General features: G+C 42.3%; 1 protein-coding gene across 4 annotated transcripts in view; it reads left to right on the top strand.

Annotated features, from left to right (window-relative positions):
- KDM4B (lysine demethylase 4B) overlaps nucleotides 1–17,204 on the top strand; it is a 90,373-nt gene that overhangs the window by 48,597 nt on the left and 24,572 nt on the right. For 3 of the 4 annotated variants that reach the window (XM_027471888.3, XM_072029088.1, XM_072029089.1), the window contains exons 9-11: nucleotides 8,372–8,568; nucleotides 9,060–9,092; nucleotides 13,184–13,353. In XM_027471888.3, coding sequence (XP_027327689.2) covers nucleotides 8,372–8,568; nucleotides 9,060–9,092; nucleotides 13,184–13,353 — 400 coding nt within the window. The remainder of the gene's footprint in view (nucleotides 1–8,371; nucleotides 8,569–9,059; nucleotides 9,093–13,183; nucleotides 13,354–17,204) is intronic. The other variant, XM_072029090.1, reaches the window with a different exon arrangement.

The raw sequence follows: 17,204 nt of genomic DNA, 5'->3' as shown, positions 1-17,204 counted from the left end.
GGTCAAGTTGCCCTCCTTCCCAAATCCTACACTTTGTGTCCTGAAATAAGTAGCCGTCATCTCCTCCTGCAGCACATTCCAGGAGAGACCTCTACTCCAACACAGCTCAGTCCTCTGCTGCTCACTCCTTTCTCTGGCAAGAAGGCGAAGACAAGTAAGACTTCTGTTTGGATTTTACTGCTACATAAAGGCATCCCCAAGAGAGGTGCCTTTTGGAGCTTACACTATGGCCTTTTGTATAGCTTGTTGTTTCCGAGCTGTCGCTTCTGCGGCGGAGCTTTATTTTTATTTTTGGGTGTGTGTTTTAAAAATAATAATGGAATAACAGATCTCAAATTTACTTTCGGAGTGTTTGTGATTTAAAGTTGTCTGGCATATAATTGTCATTGCAAAATTGAAGCTTGCTTCTCCTCACTATTCATATGCTAGTAGGTTTTCTCTTGAAAGATGTCCTTTATTTCCCAAGAAATAAAATTCCTGAGAATTATGCAGAAACTGCTTGGTAGTGCCATAAAATTGGTCTCTGAAATAGGGGAAATAAAACTTGTATTTTTGCATTACTTTGTATGTATGCCTTAACTGATTCTAATTGGACCTTTTAAGCATAGAATACTAATAAAAAAAAAAAAATCTAATACGGAATAGCATTTCCGTAGTTCCCTTTTGTAAGACAGATTCAGAAAATGCTCTTGTATAAAATCTTTCCCCTTTTTCGTAGTTATTTTCTGGTGTTATTTGTAAACATTCCTAATGCTTTACTCTCCACAAAACACTGATTCTTTGCAATAAAAAGGAATTTTTACAGTGCCTTTCAGGTTAAGGTGGGAAGGAGCCAGTTATTTTTCTGAAGTTTTCTCAGCGCTTCGTTTTATCAGCTCTTTTCTGAGATTTCCTTCTGAAGTACTGACTGGGAGGTTGCTTGGCAGCATTTTTCTAAGGAAGGAAGAACAAATACTGGTCTGTAATCACAAAATCTGGAGGTTTTGGGGATTTCAGCCACTGGGCTGGGTGGTACCAGCTGAGTTTCTGGCCAGCCCTGGAAGAAGGGGCACGCGAGCAACTGCAGCGCCAGGTCACCAGGGGCTGCTCAGGACCTGACTCCCCCAAATAGGACGTTTTATGCATCAGGGCAGGCAGTGGGGGCAGAAAGGACTTCAGGCATCTTCCCTGCTCTGCTCACCCCTTGTCCTCACCCTTAAGGCATTGAACTGGTAGGGATCTGCTTTACAAGATTGCTCAATCTGATTTACTTCTAGCTTAATTACTGTAAGGTGTAAAGTGTGCTGTTCTTGGCTTCCCAAATACTGCTTGGAAATGACTTTGCCAGCTCGGGGTGCCTCTCCGGGAACTGCCCTCAGCCCGTCGGGTCCTGATGTGGCTGTGCTGCCAGTCTCCCCCCCTCTCCCTGCCTCACTAACCCCGTGATTTATAGCACAGAGGTGGCAGTGTGCTTTGTGGCTGCAAGTAAATGGCTGTGTGAAGAATGTGCTCCCTGCAGCTTGTTTGCTCAGCTTCCCTGCCACGTGGAGTCCCTGGTAAAGGCTACCAGCCCCAATCATTCATGTGTCAGAGCTGGGGCTTTGGGGTCATCGGGCTTTGGGGACAGTAGGACTGCGAGGCCATCACAATCCCTTCTGAAAGCAGCCGTAGCATTGTGCTTTCTTGGGCTGTTGGTGTTGCTCCACTGAATCGCTTCACGGGTGACACATGGGGGCTTAGATACGACGGAAGAAGAGCAGTCTTAGCCATACGAATGAATAAATAATAGTGCATTCTGCTCCAGAGTTGCAGAAATGATGATGTTAGAACTTGGAAAGGCAGTGTAAAAGTGTAAAGTAGCTGTGAATTCACATCACACTTTCTCATCAGGTTCCTTTTCTTTTTGTTGTCCTCCAAGGGCAACATTTGTTAACCTTCTGTCTCTTCGCTCTGGGCAGAAAGAACATTTTTAAAAATAAAGCCCACTTTTTATTATAGCGTGCTTAGAGTAGTAGATTGCTTATGAACAACATCTTCTAATTTTTTTAAACTCCACCTGGCTTAATTATTTGTCTTTCCTGACAGCCATGCTCCTGATTTTCTTGCAGCTCGGTTCCCTACTGGCAGGTTCAGTCAGCAGGTTCTGTTGCAGGGTCTTTGAGGATGCTTCCTAATCTCGCTCGTCAGGATTCAGATCTCACCTCTGCTCTGTAACCCACCAAACCCTCCAGCTGCTTCTAGAATGCATGCAGGTGAATGCAGATTATTACTGGAAAGAGAGAGAAGTGCTTCTTTTGCTGTGCGGTTTTCAGAGGGGCCTCGATTGCTGTTTCTTTTAGGATTGATAGACAGCCTCCTGCCTCCTTTATTTATACATCAGCCCTCCCTTGATTCTAATTTATATCATTTGGAGATGCAACAAACAAATCTCAGCTTCTTGTCCGTTTGAAAAATGTCACTGAGGAATACTCGTTGTTACCAAGGAAAATAATTCCAGTGTGCTAGAGGCAGATCTTGGGTTGTCGCTTTAGATACCAGCACTTGATATTCCACCAAACGAAATGATTCATGTTTCTACAAACTGCCTGTAGATTTTCCTAGCCATACGAGGTATACAAAATGGTGGATTTTACTGCTTTATCTGTCATATCACAGGCCTACAAACCATCACAGCTTTTGGCTTTCTTTTTAAGCGAAACAAACAAAAAGAGTTGATCCAACAGGAGGATAAAAGGCGAACTGCACTGACTTAGCAGGAATTGTCTGGTGCATCTGTCACTTCAGAGCTGTAGAACTTCGCTAAGCCATGTCAGTGCATGGTAGCTGCTCCCTTAGTGCACGAGCACGGTGCTGACCCGCTGACACGACATGCTTTCTGCCAGCAAAAGTGCTCGGTTGTAGACTTCTTTTACCATCCACAAGGCTTATGATGCAGAAGAAATAATAGCGTGAGATAACCTCAACATGGTGTTCACTGTAGGCTCTCATCCAGTGGTTATGATTTGGTCTTATGTTGGTTATTCCTTGTAATGGAAGGAGTCTGTCCAAACACAGAGGATCTGGTATTTCACTGAGTCCCTTTTTGGAAGTGTTGCTGAGAGCGATGAATTTCTTTCTTGGTCCTTTCAGCCTTATCAGAGACACGATGCAGGACCCTCACCCACTGGGGTTGCGTCCATCTCACAGGAACAATGATGGAACATTTTAGAGCAATTCAGGAGTAGTTGGCAACTGTACTGGTGTAGTCTACAGAATAGTAGAAGAGCTTAAAAAAAAAAAGGTGACTCTGGCAGGAGTGGTGAGATAGCCTGGGGGAGAAAGGCTGACACGTCTCCGTGTAACTCCAGAAACCTGAGTTGGATGGAGTGTTACTGTATTTGCCTAACATAAAGCATGTCACATAACATTTTATACTGCATTTTGAGTGTTGCAGAGGAGTGGGGTAAAACTGCCTCCCCAGCTACCACCACTTGCCATTTCCCCAGCTCTTCTGCCCGCAGAAATCTGCACGGAACGTTATGGCAGCAAGTGAAGGAAGCAAGTGAGGAGAAAGCGTGCCCTGCGGCCAGAGACCAGGGGGAGTCCTTGGAAGCCTTTGCCTAATTGTTTTGTTTATGAAACTCTGTGGAGGGTTTCCAGTGGGTTTCCTAATGAACTGGTTTGTTGTTGAGACTTACAGCAATGCTTGTAATTAGAGTAGAAACAGGGGGTCAAGACTCATCTCCCTTCCCACAAGCTTTCAACTATCAACCATTAAGCACATGAACTAAGCATTTTAGGTTTTTCTCCTTCTTTTCAAAGTTTAACTCCTCAGTGACTTGCAGAATGCCCGACGTTCATCTTTTAGGCACCCACCTGCAATTTGTGTGCTTTTTGTCACTTTTGAAAACTTGGTTGTCTGTGGGAGCATTGCTCGCTAAGGGGCTGAGTGGAAATGTGACTTTGGGCTGAAGGGAAGGGAAATAAACCAGAGCACAGACTAGTTTTTTCTCTCATACTGGCTGAGTATTAACTAAATCTCAAGGAACACATCTGTACTCGGATAAGCAGCTGGATAGCTGTTTAAAAGTACTGTACTGGGAGGATTTTGTCTTTCTGCCAAAAGCTGAAGCTTTGTGTCTTGTCCTGGCAATTCATAGGGAGACGTTTAGGAGCATTCTCTGTGTGAGCAGTGTGTATTCCTGTAACATACAGCAAGAATTTTCTGACCTTTTGGACATAACCATCATTTTCTTTCCCTGCTTTTAGGCTTCATCACTAGGAAGAAGCAGATAAAAAAACGTTAAGCAAAGATTTAGGTTTTCCATTTAATGACGGCATAATAGCTGAAAGAACTTATCTTTGAGTGCATTGTGTTTTTTTTTTTCTGTTCAAACTTCCATTAAGGCAAAGTGGGAGGCTAGCTGGGTCTTAAACAACTGTGCTTGCAACAGGCCCTGACTTCATCTAAATGTGAGTTTTTTTCTATGAGAACCAGATGTGCCAATTTACGTAGATCATTTTTGTGACTATTCCTACATAAGGAGAAGGGTTGTTTTACATTAACTCTTTCTATGTTACAGAACAGATGGGGTCCAGTTTAGTGGTAATAGCTGGAAGTGAGGGAAACTGCCCCTAACACTGTTCTATTTTCTGTCCCCTGCCGCTTTGCTCACAACTTGCAGCTGGTCCTTGGAGATGAATCTTCCTTGATGACAAATACTCTGTTGTTTGATCTGTCACTCCTCCAGCCGTGCTGTTCTTGAGCAGGTCGGTGTGGCAGTCTGGCTACCAGTTGGGGAGAGGCAGAGAAGAGGCTCCAAGATGTTTGATTAGATCTCAGAGTTCCTTACATTTCTCACCTGCCGGTTTGATATGACAAGCACATCCCTCATGTTGCCTTTTAGTCATGGCCTGTGCTTTGGGTGACCATATCACTTCTAGATCTTTCACAGGTCTACGACCAGTACGTGTTATGCTGCCAAAAGAAAGGAAGGAAATCTGTAGTAGGAATTTCTGGAATACCTGAATGGGGACTTTGTGGTTCAGTTTTCGCTCACATAAAGGAAACGAGGTTTCTTATCTCTCCTTAGTGGTTGTGTAAGTGTAGTCATGTTCATTTTATATTGTTGCTTCTGTGAATTTTAATAATGCTGGAGTAGTAAAGTGTTAGAATTTGAGGGGAGGGGGGAGAGAAATGGATTATGAAAGCTGTGTTCCCCAGAGATTGGGATAAAGAGAGATGGGGGTGGTGGTGTAGGCATAATATGTCTTAGGAAACCTGTGTGTTTATGGCCAAATCACATACTTGGAATATTCAGTACAAATATGATTCTGTGTATTTGAAAACGGGCAGTTGATGGGAATGGCTGTCATTGACAGGGAAACACAGGCTTGCTCTTTTTTCCAGTTCTAATAGAGCAGAGCAGGTAATTAGCTGCAAAGGAATCTTCTCACCCTTTTTTCCCCGCAGTCTCCTTCTCCAATCTCCCTTCCTGCTCCCTCTCCCACCCCTAATACATACATACACGTTCCTTTTTGCAATTGTATGGTGTCTGCTGTGTTAGCAGGGTCTTGCTGCTGTGTCAGAGGGAAGGGTATGGAAAAATACCCTGCCCTGGCCATTGTGAGAGCATGAATGTGACAGAACTGCAGCAGCTGAGGAAATATAACTGCATGATCTGGGAGAAGCCCCAGAGGAAAAAGGCTTTGTAAATTATTCATGCTTGCTACTGTGAAAGCAATAAAATTAAATTAAAATTGAAATATAAACATACATCATGTTAGATTTGTGTATGAAGAAAGGAACTTGGCTACTGCAGGCTGCTGGTGTTGCGGCGTGCTGGAGATTGCAGCCCACGGTGTCGTTTCTCTGAGTAGCAGCGTGAGGAGCAGCATCCAGTTAGCTCAGTACGTGGTGCTGCGATGATCTGTGTGTATTTCACGTTGTTGTGAGCCTTTCAGGCTGCCGGTGGTTCTGTGGTGTTGGAGACTGCACTGGAGACCTGGAGACCTGTCCAACTCAGGATTTGCTCCGCTTGATTTGAAGGGATTGACATCTGTGTGCTGGTAGCACCTTGGTGCCAGGTCAGGATCAGGGAGGGGGCTGTGCCTCTCTTAAGCCCTTTTTTATATCCGTAAAGGCAGAGGAGGTCAATCTCCATAGCTCACTGGCAATGTATGCTGTGGGGTGCTCTTCTGCATTCCTCTTTGTAGCAGTACACAGGCGTTTTTAACATTTCTTAAGGAAAAGTGATTGAGAATGTGCTCAGCACAAATCCCTTAAGCATGTGTTTGTGGAGGTGCTGGTGAGAAGCTTCTGCCTGGGCAGGAATTTGAAACATGGGCGCCAGCTGTGGGCCTGCCATTCTTTGGCCAAATTGCATTTCCAGCCTTTCTTTCCTGCACTATTTTTCATTAAATGAATCGAGTTTTCCTGAAAGTGCCTGGCCATAAATACTTCTTCCCACTCAACGCGCTCAGTGATTGCTGCTTTCCAAGTCGTAGCAGGGCTGCAGGTAGCCCAAATGAGAAACAGGGGCTGGGGGAAGTGGGATAGCTGAGAACTGCACGGAAAGAATCCTTTTCTCTCTCGATAGCTTCCTGAGAAGCCATAAGGCTTTTAATAATGGTAGTGAAAAATGAAAGAAGATACACATTTAGTTTCATGCATTTCTGTGAGGAAAAAGGATAGAATAGTTTTGAAAAGGTACAGAGAGAGGGTGAAACAGCTTTAAAAAGTCCTGCAAAGTGGCTAAATTACCACATCTCAACTTGAAGTTGAAAGGCAATTTAGCGCAGGTGCCTGCCAAGCAATGCTTTGAACCTTAGAGCAGCACTAAGAAGGGATCCTGCTTTTCACAGCCCCCAGCAAAGCCGCAGATCCAGCCCCCATGAGATGAGGGGACTTTGCTGTGTTGCTGTGTCCTTCTCAATCCTGTGCTGCCTTTGAGTTCGAAGCTCATAAAGAACAGCTGCTCCTTCAGCCTGGTGTCTGCGTCCGGGGTGAGAATCTCCTTGGAAGAAAGACAGTCCATTAATCCTGAGCTTCATCAGAGCAAACAGAATCCAAGTAAAAAATCCTGTATCTAGTCCTTGTGTAGATGAATCCAATGGCAAGGATGTCATTCCAGAGGTTAATTTTAATGAACGTATGTTACTTGAGATGAAAGATGCATGTTTTCTTTGGCTTAGGCATATTTGGGTTAAACACAGAATGTTGTTGGTTTAGCCTTTTTTAGTGCTTTGGTTAGTCTCCTGAAGTGCACAGGTAAAAGTAATTTATTGCGACTGGGGCTTTGTGTGTTAATTGCTGGAGGTTGAAGAATATTTTGATATTTTTTGCTGCTTTAGGACTTCTATCGGGGCACTGGGGAGTCAAGTTGTGATAATTTGTTAGTTATAAATCACCAATGTTTCTCTTCTGATTTTTAAAAGCCTGCTCAACGTACAGGTAGGTTTTGTTCGTTGTGGTGTTATCAGCTCAGAAAATGGAGAGCAGCCAGGGCGCCTACTGTAGGGTGGCTGGCTGCTCGCTTTCCATGACGCACATCTGTATTTTTATTCTCCATTTTTGTGTGGGCTGAGCTTCCTGAATAATGCTATTGCCAAACCGGTGTCTTGGCTATTACCTGCATCCAGTGGCATCGGTACGTTCCTGCTTTCTCTTTTGATTCTTCTCCCACTCCACTATTTTTACTGCCTTTTGCTAAGTAACCAGTTAATTTTTGCAAGCTGGACACAGCTGAACAGATCTTGTCCGTCTGTTCAAACCATCTTGCGTTGCCGGCAGCAAAATGTGCTTAATTTTTGGTTTTGCAATTTACTGTCTAGTGAAGGATTTATATGCCACATCTTTGACGTGCAATTATGAAGTTTAACTGCCTTGGTCATTAGGTTAAGCTTTTGTTCCTTTAAGGCTTTTTCAGTTACAAAGTGGTGTTGCTAATCTCTTTTCAGCCTGAGAAACTCCAGAAGAGACTGGCTGAGAGGGGAAATGGAGGTCTGAGCTCCAACTCAGACCTCTGGTCTGTATTGACCAAAGTTATTACTGTCTAATGACTGTAAGACAGCAGATGAGTAATACATACACCGGGTAGCATTTATAAGAAAGTTCTAACTTGGTTGGTGGGCTCAGAGAAGAAAACGTTGGGGAACAGAGTCTTCAGCTACCTTGGAGCACATGGCAGCTTGTGCTGTCTCTGCTTTTGCCCAGGGCAGGTGGAGGCGATGCTTTTCGAATTGAAATACCGACGTATGTGTCAGTGCACTTGCTTGTGTAACCCACGGTCGGCCTTTCAGACAAAGCCTGCAGAGTGCCAGCTTGCCTCTGGAGGAAGGCAAGCTCAGCTGATGAGAAAAGGAAAAGTTCCTCTGATCTGACATGGTGTTGGTGTCTGGAAATCTCTTGCAGTGTACTTGCCGCAAAGACATGGTGAAGATTTCCATGGATGTCTTTGTGAGGGTTCTGCAACCAGAACGTTACGATCTATGGAAACAAGGAAAAGACATTGCTGTCCTGGACCATATGAAGCCCACGGCTCTGACTAGCCCAGAACTAGATGCCTGGAATGAGACGAAGGCAGAATTGAAGGCCAAATTGCTTCGCAGGTAAAACAAACAAAAAAACAACCACCCAGACAACAGAAACAGCCAAAAAAAAATTGTCTAAGCGTTGTGTTTGATTTTAATTGCTAAGCTTCTAACTCGGTAATTATCAGTTTGGGATAGTTCAAACTCTCTCTCTCACTGTCTCATGTGCTCTTCTAATTTTTCATGGGTAATATGCTCCCTCGTTGTTCTGTTTCTTCTAAACACTATAAAAGCACAAGTTTTTTGAAAGTAGGACACTGTCTGCCCCCTCACATCCCATCTTTTATCCTAGAAGACAAAAAATCTATAGTAAACACTTACAGCTTCGCTTATCAGAAGGCAGGAGGAAAAAATTGTCAATTGCAAAAGGGATTTTATGCATGCCTTTTTGTGCTTCCTTTGATCTCTGTATTAATTTTCTGCAAGTTCATCATGTTTTTTGTGTTACAGCATGCTTGAATTGAAATTTTGGCATGCTAACCTTTTACTGTTGGAATCTTGCTTTATAGGATAGGAGATGAGGAAGAGGACAACAAACACCGGTATGTGACTTCCCTCATCAACTTCAATGACTTTGTTCTTTCTCCTGTCAAGTTTCTTAAAACAGTAACTCCTAAAGTGTTTTCCTGGTTCAATTAGTTTTTTCATGCCTGCTTCCTTGAAAGGGCACAGCAAATCTTTGGACATCGAGGTTTCTCAGACTTCATCTTGTATTTGTGCAGTTTTCTGAGATCTCCTCTTGTGTCCTGTTAGAGAACCTCAGCTGCCTGTTCTGGTTTTCCATTCTTGAGTGCTCAGCTAATGACCTGAACAAACCCAGGCCAGAGGTGTGATATTTGTCCGATGGTTAACTGGATGTGGGCAAAGCTAACTGGTCACTGAAGCAGATAGTCAATAAAAAGCTGCTGCTGCGTTGGCAGGTGGGATTGGACTAGTGTGTTTTAGAAATGGGCTGCCACTGGGAGAACTTACCTTCCTTGGCATGCTTGCATGAAGAGTGAGACTCTGTGTTGCAAGAAACTGAAAGATCGTAAGGCTTTAATGTACTCAGATAGATGTAAAGTGTCTGCTCTTCCATATGCTCCCTTACACTTTTTTTTCCTTTTTTTTTTTTTTTTTAACATCATTCTCATTCCTGGCCTGCCTGTTACCCAAAACGCTTCCTCTGTAGCGCACACAGCTTATTTCTTTCTGATCTCATCTACCATTCGTTGCATTTCAGATGCGAATGTTGTCAATTTCTGGAAATTGTCCTGCCTCATCTAAAAGTAACGTTCCGCTGGTAATTTCTGTTCAAACATCACTTCCTTGAAATCCAGAAATAAAATTTTAATTAGTCTGTAGGTTTCCGAGGCCATCTTTGGTAGGATCTATGAGTGGCTTTGAGTTCTAAAATTACAGACCTAATAATTTGATGATGTTGGCTGCATTCAGGTATCATATCAAAGAAAAGGATATACAATAAGAGTGTCTCTCCTTCCCTAGCATTGGTCTTTGCTGTCCTCCAGGAGTTTTCAGTCACCTGGTTTTGCTTTGCAGTGGTGGTCCCATGCCTTACCTTTCCTACATGAAATAATTAGGCCCTTACTTTAAAATGCTGAGCAGGGAAAGTGTGTTATCTACTAAAGGCATGCTCTTAAAGAGATAAGCGGGGCGTTTTGGCAGCTGACAGACCTCTGCAATGTTGCTTCAGTCCAGAAGTTATTTTCCTAAAATATTTTCAGTTCTTCCTTCTGTAGTGAGCTTCAGGAAAACAGGGTGGTCTGCGAGTCAGCAGGTGTGATTTCTGCTCTTGGGGCTGTGACTGAACTGCAGTGGGTCCCTGCATCCAATTCTTCCATGTCTGGAAATCGGGAGCCTCTTTATGGGAATACTTTCTATGGATATTCAGGGTAACTTGGGTATATTTAACGTTTGCACGTGTAACACCAAGGATATTTCCCCTGTTTGAACCTATTGCTTAGCAGAGGAGCCTCTCTCTTCTAACCCGGGCTATTGTAAAACATCCAGCTAGTTTTTTTCTTATCTCTTCATTGTTTCCTACATTTTTTCAGTATTACACTAGAGCAGGTTTCAAGCAGTTTAGTAGTGCTTATCAGTACTCTCCCTCTTATGCTTATGTCTTAGAAAGACACAATTTTACTTGGACTGACTTTTCTCAGCAGGATGGACTTTACTGGAAGAATGGGATTCACCTCTGCCCAAACCTCTTCACTGTTGTATCTACTTAATTTTAAGTCACTTTGTGGTCTGTACTTCAAAGAGTACAAAGCTGCTTTTTTGCCATCTCTCTTGGAGACTGTAGCTTTTAAACTCTGCAAAGAGATATGTTATTTCTTCTCTGAGGTCATTCGTACTTAGTTACCTTGAAAAAAACCACTTTGTTTACTTTATGGCTTCAGCAAGAGAGTGTTTTAGTCTAGTCCACAAAAAGCCCATTTCTGGTCTGCGAATTGTCAGGTACAGAACATCTTCACTTCTGGAAATGTACAGCCTTCAGCTCTCATAGTTCTGGAAGCCCAGTGTCTTTAAACGGATGTACTCTTTCTTCCTCTGGTCGTTTTTCCACAACTTCAGAGTCAAAAGAGCACTGTAAAAAGATCTTTTTTATCTCCTGTGAGTATGAAGTTGTGTGACATAATTTTTGCCTGGTACTTCTACACAATGGCAGCAAAACACACACTTGACTTAAAATAGCTCGATTCTACTCCACTGCTTTCCTCCCCAGCTATGGAAAGTTTCAGCTGGAACAGAAAAGTCTTACAGGTTTGTCTTCTCCCACCTGGATTTCCCCCCACACGGAGAAGGAGGTGGTGTGTACCTCAAATATTGGTGAAAAGTTGATCCTTCTGGGTTCAGCTGTGTGTTCCTGCTAATGAATGTCTTGCAGGTGCGAAGTTAACATCTATACTTGGAGTGCTACCATATGGTTGGCGTCTAGCAATTATAAATTCCTGTGCATATGGATCAACTTTCCTTTCTATTAATCATTCATCTCAGGTTGTTTTTTTTTCCCTTCCTTTGTTGGTTGCCTGATTAAGGACTCTCAACTTTGTAGTACTCCAAATCTAATTAGCAACCGAGTTGCTGGGGATGTGAAGCTGAATTTCAGCTTTTCTAGAGTTCTGGGCTGATGGAAGGGAATGCACTGTCAGCGTGGTTTGGTTTCTTACATGACGGTAGATGCAAGGGCCTGCAACAGGGAGGCCATATGGAAGATCCTGTTTTCAAAAAATCAAAAATCAAAAATCTCTGCATGCTAAAAAAAATTATAGTGTAAAAAATGCAGGTTTCTGAATTAGTCCCTTCTGAAAAACGGAGCTCGGTAGCCTTACACCCCACACTGAAGGGAGCTGTTTGGCAAATCCTTTAAGGAGAAGCCTGGGCTGGGTCTGGCTGGGATGGAGTTAACTTTCTTCCTAGCAGCCTGAACGAGGCCATGTTTTGGACATGTGGCTAGAACAATGCTGATAGCACCACTGTTCTGGCTTCTGCTGAGCAGTGCCTGTGCAGCATCAAGGCTTTTCTCACTCTGCCCCTGGCTGGTGAACAGGCTGGGAGAGGCAGAGGCCAAGACGGCTGGCCCAAACTGGCCAAAGGGGTAATATTCTATGGCATGCAGTGTCATGCTCAGCAGTAAAAACTGGGGTGGAGGAAGAAGAAGAGTGGGGGGTATAGTTGCCAGTGACTGGCTGGGCATTAGCCTGCAAGTAGGAGGTGGTAAGTGATTTCCTTTGCCTTTTTTTTTTCTTCGCTCTCTCAGTTTCCTTTTTCATTCACCTATTAAATTGTCTGTGTCTGGACCTAAAAGTTTTCTCACTTTTGTTCTTCATATTTTCTCCTCCTGCCCTGCTGGGGAGTGAGTGGCAGTGTGGGTGCTTGGCTCCTGGTATGGGGCCCAACCAAAAGGCGTTTTCGTGGCATCTGATTTTCATTTGCCTTCACATTGTGGCTGCTGTGATCTTTTTGTCTTAGTGACATTGACTCTTAAGAGAGGACACTCATTACTATTAGCTGTTAGTGTTAATCTGAACACGTTAACGTGCACTTTTTTGAGTTGGGCTTCTTCATAGGCCTTGGACTCTGTGAATTATACTGCTGAAATCATAGACTGCCTATTGCTTATGCTATAAGCATTCACTATTTGGTGTTTTGAGAAAGTGGCTGTGCTGGGGTAGTGTTTGAGAGCTGGAAGATGATGCTTGCAGACTTCCAGCGGTTTTCCAAAAGGAAGCACGTAGAGAATGAAAAGAAATGACGGAATGGAAAGAGAAGATGAAAGAAAGATTTATAACATCTTTTCATCTGTTTTTTGAAATACGAGCAAAATGGATTTAAAATACAATTAAAATGATTTTAACTGCATCTCATGAGCTTATATTAGGGTGGGAAAAGCTCTTTAAGGAACCAGAACAATTAATGGCTGCTGTGAATGGATCTTAAATGTTGTGTTATGCAAGGTTCATCTGTTTCCTTTCAGATATCTGTTTTGCCCTGCAGCTATTGTTAGCTACCTTGTGTTTTCTCTCCAAAGAAGCTCCTTTTGTTTCATATGCAGCTTTTAAAGTTGGTGATTGTTTTATATATTGAAGGCTGTTCTTTTATGTCAAATCACACTTCTGTACACTTCTAGGTCTCACAGAAAAAGAAGTCAGCCCAGAAGACATAAAACAGAGGATCAGAAGTCTCTTGGGGACGTCATGGCTATTGAAACTGCCTTGGAAGATGTGAAAGTAAAAGAAGAACTGAAAAGGGGGCCAGATCTAGAGGAAGAAGAGAGAAGCAAAGCGATTGAGGGAGAAGGTGAGAGCCCTGCTCACTGATAGCAGATCACCTCAGTGAAGAACTGGGGCAAGCTATCTCTCTAAAACACATTTGTAAATAACTTGTCTGCTCTTGTTTATTTCTGTTGAAATATCAGTGAAGGTTTTCCCAGAATTAAATCTATGCTCAGTGAAACACACCATCATTTACAACAGCGATTGATTTTTCCTTCTGTTTAAGGATTCAGTCCAAATAGGTTTCTTGGCAGAGCTTGCAAGTTCTGCCAAAACTATTAGAGGTTTGTAAAAATATATTTTAGAGGAGGAATATTTTTAAATATTTCATAAAGGAACAAATAAATATGTTTTGCGTCGTAGTCTGAAAAGAAAAGATTTGTGCACTCCTTTGTGCAATTAATCTTTTCTCTTTTCTCTCCTTTCCTCCCCATTTCTTAACAGACTGTGAGTAAAGTTAGCCTTAGGTTGTGTGGGATCCACAGCTGCTGCATGATACAAGTTGCAGGTTTGGTTTTCTTCAAGTCGAGCTGTAGGAGGGAAAGTTTTCATCTTTCTTTGCACGGCTGAAGCTAATAGCTGTCCATGACAACTCCCAGTCCTTTTTGATTTCTTGTGCGTAATAGCATGGGTTTCAAACAGTTGAGGGGAAGGCAAATAGGAATAGAAGCTGATATGACAACTGCTTTCCACAAATCCATGGCTCAATTTATGTGCAACGGTGGCTAAGGTTGCATTTAACCTTTCCCTGCTCTTTGGCACATCTATAGAGTGCGCATAATATTTTATTAATATTATTGTCCTCCTCTAGCAAACAATGTCTGTGAAATTCTTTGAAGCTGTTGGTTGGAATACTCCATGACTTAAGGCAAAATAGGACTGAAGACCTGTTGCAAAAACTGAGGATATCGTGCTTTGTGTGTAATGTGTTCCTCATGTGTATGTTTAGTCCAAAAGCCTGATGTGAGCCATTTGCTGGAGGCTCTTTTTGTGATTTTTTTTTTCCTTGGCTGTGTATGAAGGGTTGCAGTTCTTGCTGGGAGTAAACTTTCTTTTTTTTTTTCCTTTTTTTCCCCCATAAAACATAAGGATAAGTGGTTATTTCTCATTTGGAGGCATTCTCAAGCATTTCATAAACACTAGTAAATTCATTTTCATGCATTATGTATCCATTATTTGTTTTGCATATGGAGATAACTGATGCTGTAAACTACTTCTTGACCCTTGATTATGATCTTACAGGAAATTTGTGGAAGCTCTGGCTAAAGAATTGGTCTTTTGGTTCCATGGTCTCTTAGCTAGGCAGTGTGCTTTCCTTTTTCATGGGAGATAAGGAGATGGAAAATCATTGTCATGCAGAGCAAGAGTAGTGCAGTGTGAATTGTTAATTTCTGTTGCCCTAGCTTGAAAGTGGCAGCAGGGTGTTAAATTGTATGCCTTTAGCTCTTACACAAGTTTAATAGTTAATACTTGTAATAAATAGCCTGAAAATGCTGATATCCCTTGAGAGACAAGATAAGTGACAAGGACAGATCTGAGATCCTTAGAATAGCAGAGAAACAATAAAAACTTTGTTCTAGCCGAGTAGGTTCTAAATCATATGCTTAGGCTACATGTTAAGAGCTCTTTAACTGTTAGCACAGGAGGGACAAACTCATTTTCAGGACTGTTGCAGAAGGTGTCACTGTAACTGGACTGTTGGCACTGCAATTTCTGAGAGGTCTAGTGCTGGGTGTGACTGTTCTGTACAAATATATAGCAAATATACAAGTTTCTTAATGCAATATAGCAATACAATACCACTGAATTCTCTACTGTCCAGCTTTGTACTGTCTCTGTTACCTCTCACAAGTGTATTACAGTTTCATATCGAACACAGCATCTTTTTGAATGGCCCTGCTATGGCAATTTTGCTTTTTCTTCTCCTTAACTTTCTTTTTTCTTTTGCTCTGACTTTAATTTGTTTTTATTTCCTACTCATACCCGAAATAATGAACTTGAGTAGGAAGAAAAATGAGATTTCAAAGTAATCATTGGTAGTTTCAAAGTAGGTCTTAACACTTTGTGTTGGTTATTTGGACTAGCTGAATATTAATAAATGGAGGTTTTTAGGATTTCTCACCCAGATACCTAAAAGTGTTTTCTTTTTGTCTTTATGACTCAGCTTTATATTCATAATTTATTACGCTGCTATTAATGAATTTAGAATTCTTAGCAGGTTGTCAAGGGACTTGAAATTAAAAAAGAGAGTCTTTGAGCTCTGCTCATCCCTGGGTGTGCTAAGCAGCATAAATACATCCTGTGAGTCAGCAGGTGTTATCTGCTGTGCTGCGCGTAGTGAGAGTCCCGCAGAGCTGGGCTACAAACCCGTACATCTCACAGGAGAATTTTTTTTTATTAATGTGAAAAGCAGCAACGAGATGCCAAGCTGTAAAGTCGTCATGTGTAATTTTCTAGCATGTTTCATTAAATGGCATTCGCACGCATACTCTGAGGGTAGTGATTGTAAACCAGGTACGTAGTGACATGAAATAATGCTGTGATCAAGGTGCCAGTAAAACAGAAATGGAAACTTTTCTGCTGTTATCTGCACGTAATAGCAAGCTGGTGCATACAGAGCTGACCTTTTAGATGACCATTTGCTTTGTGAGGATTTTACTTGGGGCAGGATCCCAAGGTTGGGTTCTCCAACGTGGCTTAACCTTGCAATGTGAAGTCGTTGAGAGGTGAGGCTGTTCAGTGCGATGGAAGGATTATCACCAAACAGGGTCAAAACACAGGACTTTCTCCTGGAGACTGTTTCTGGACTTTTCTAGAATCACACAGAGAGAAAAAAAAAAGAACCTTTTTACATATTGCTAGGAGTTGCTTTGTCCATCTACATACATACTTACAGAAGGTGCTCAATGCAGTTCTGGTAACAGCTGAACAGACACAATTCCTAGAAGCACGTACAAGGCATTTTCCTACCACTTCTGCTTTCTGCTCTTGTATCAGTCATGTTAGCACCGGTGACGTATGAGATGTAAGTGTTAGGTGTGCAGGAACTGCTTCAGGGTAACATTCTGTTTCTAGAAGTAAGGAATGTTGTTGAAAGGGAACATGAACTCAGTGTTTAGGAGGAACTTTGGAACAATGGAACAGTCTTCAGGATTACTTCATCTGCAGCAGTCTCCCACATGGATTGAAGAAAACCCTTGAGTGCAACTACGCACAAACACAGACAACATCTAGAAGGATGGAGTGCTGCATTAGAGGGAGGTACTGGAAAAATTCCCCTGCTTTCTCCCATCTTACCTCTGTGCTAGTGCATCTGCTAGATTAATGTGTCTTTTTTACGGTTGCTTTTTGAGCTGTTGACAGTACAAATAATTTAACTAAAGTTATGGCTTAATTATTCATGCTATAGTCCATCTCTAATTGCCTTTGCCTAATACCAGGGGATATTGTTCTAACGGATGAAGTCCGTTCTCTTGATAGCAGCTTTTGATAATCTCATTGCTTGACGGTACGGTGCGAGCTCTGCTGTAAGTGGTTTGAGTTCCCCATCAACACCCCTTCCCCTCAGAGGTATCGGATACCTGTGACTTCAGTGAGCTCAGTGTAGTATTTCAAAGTATCTTCAGACAAGTGAGTTTTAACATCATTATGATCCTGTTTTCCACGTGTTACTAGCTCTGCTACTTGTGCCTTTCTCTTTCTGTGGAAGAGCAGCTGATAAGGATTCCTCTGCTAGCCTACCCTATTGATTTGTCCGTAAAGATCCTTTTACTTTCTAGAAGTATTCATGATAAGCCAGATCAGGCCTTTGAATTTTACTTCACTTTCTCTTGTCTTGTGATTTTTATGGATTCACTTGCAAACTAGTTTGTTCAT

Source organism: Anas platyrhynchos, chromosome 29 (assembly GCF_047663525.1).
Source record: "Anas platyrhynchos isolate ZD024472 breed Pekin duck chromosome 29, IASCAAS_PekinDuck_T2T, whole genome shotgun sequence".
NCBI lineage: Eukaryota > Metazoa > Chordata > Aves > Anseriformes > Anatidae > Anas > Anas platyrhynchos.
Note: the sequence above shows the minus strand (reverse complement) of the source record. Positions and strands in the feature narration are given on the sequence as shown.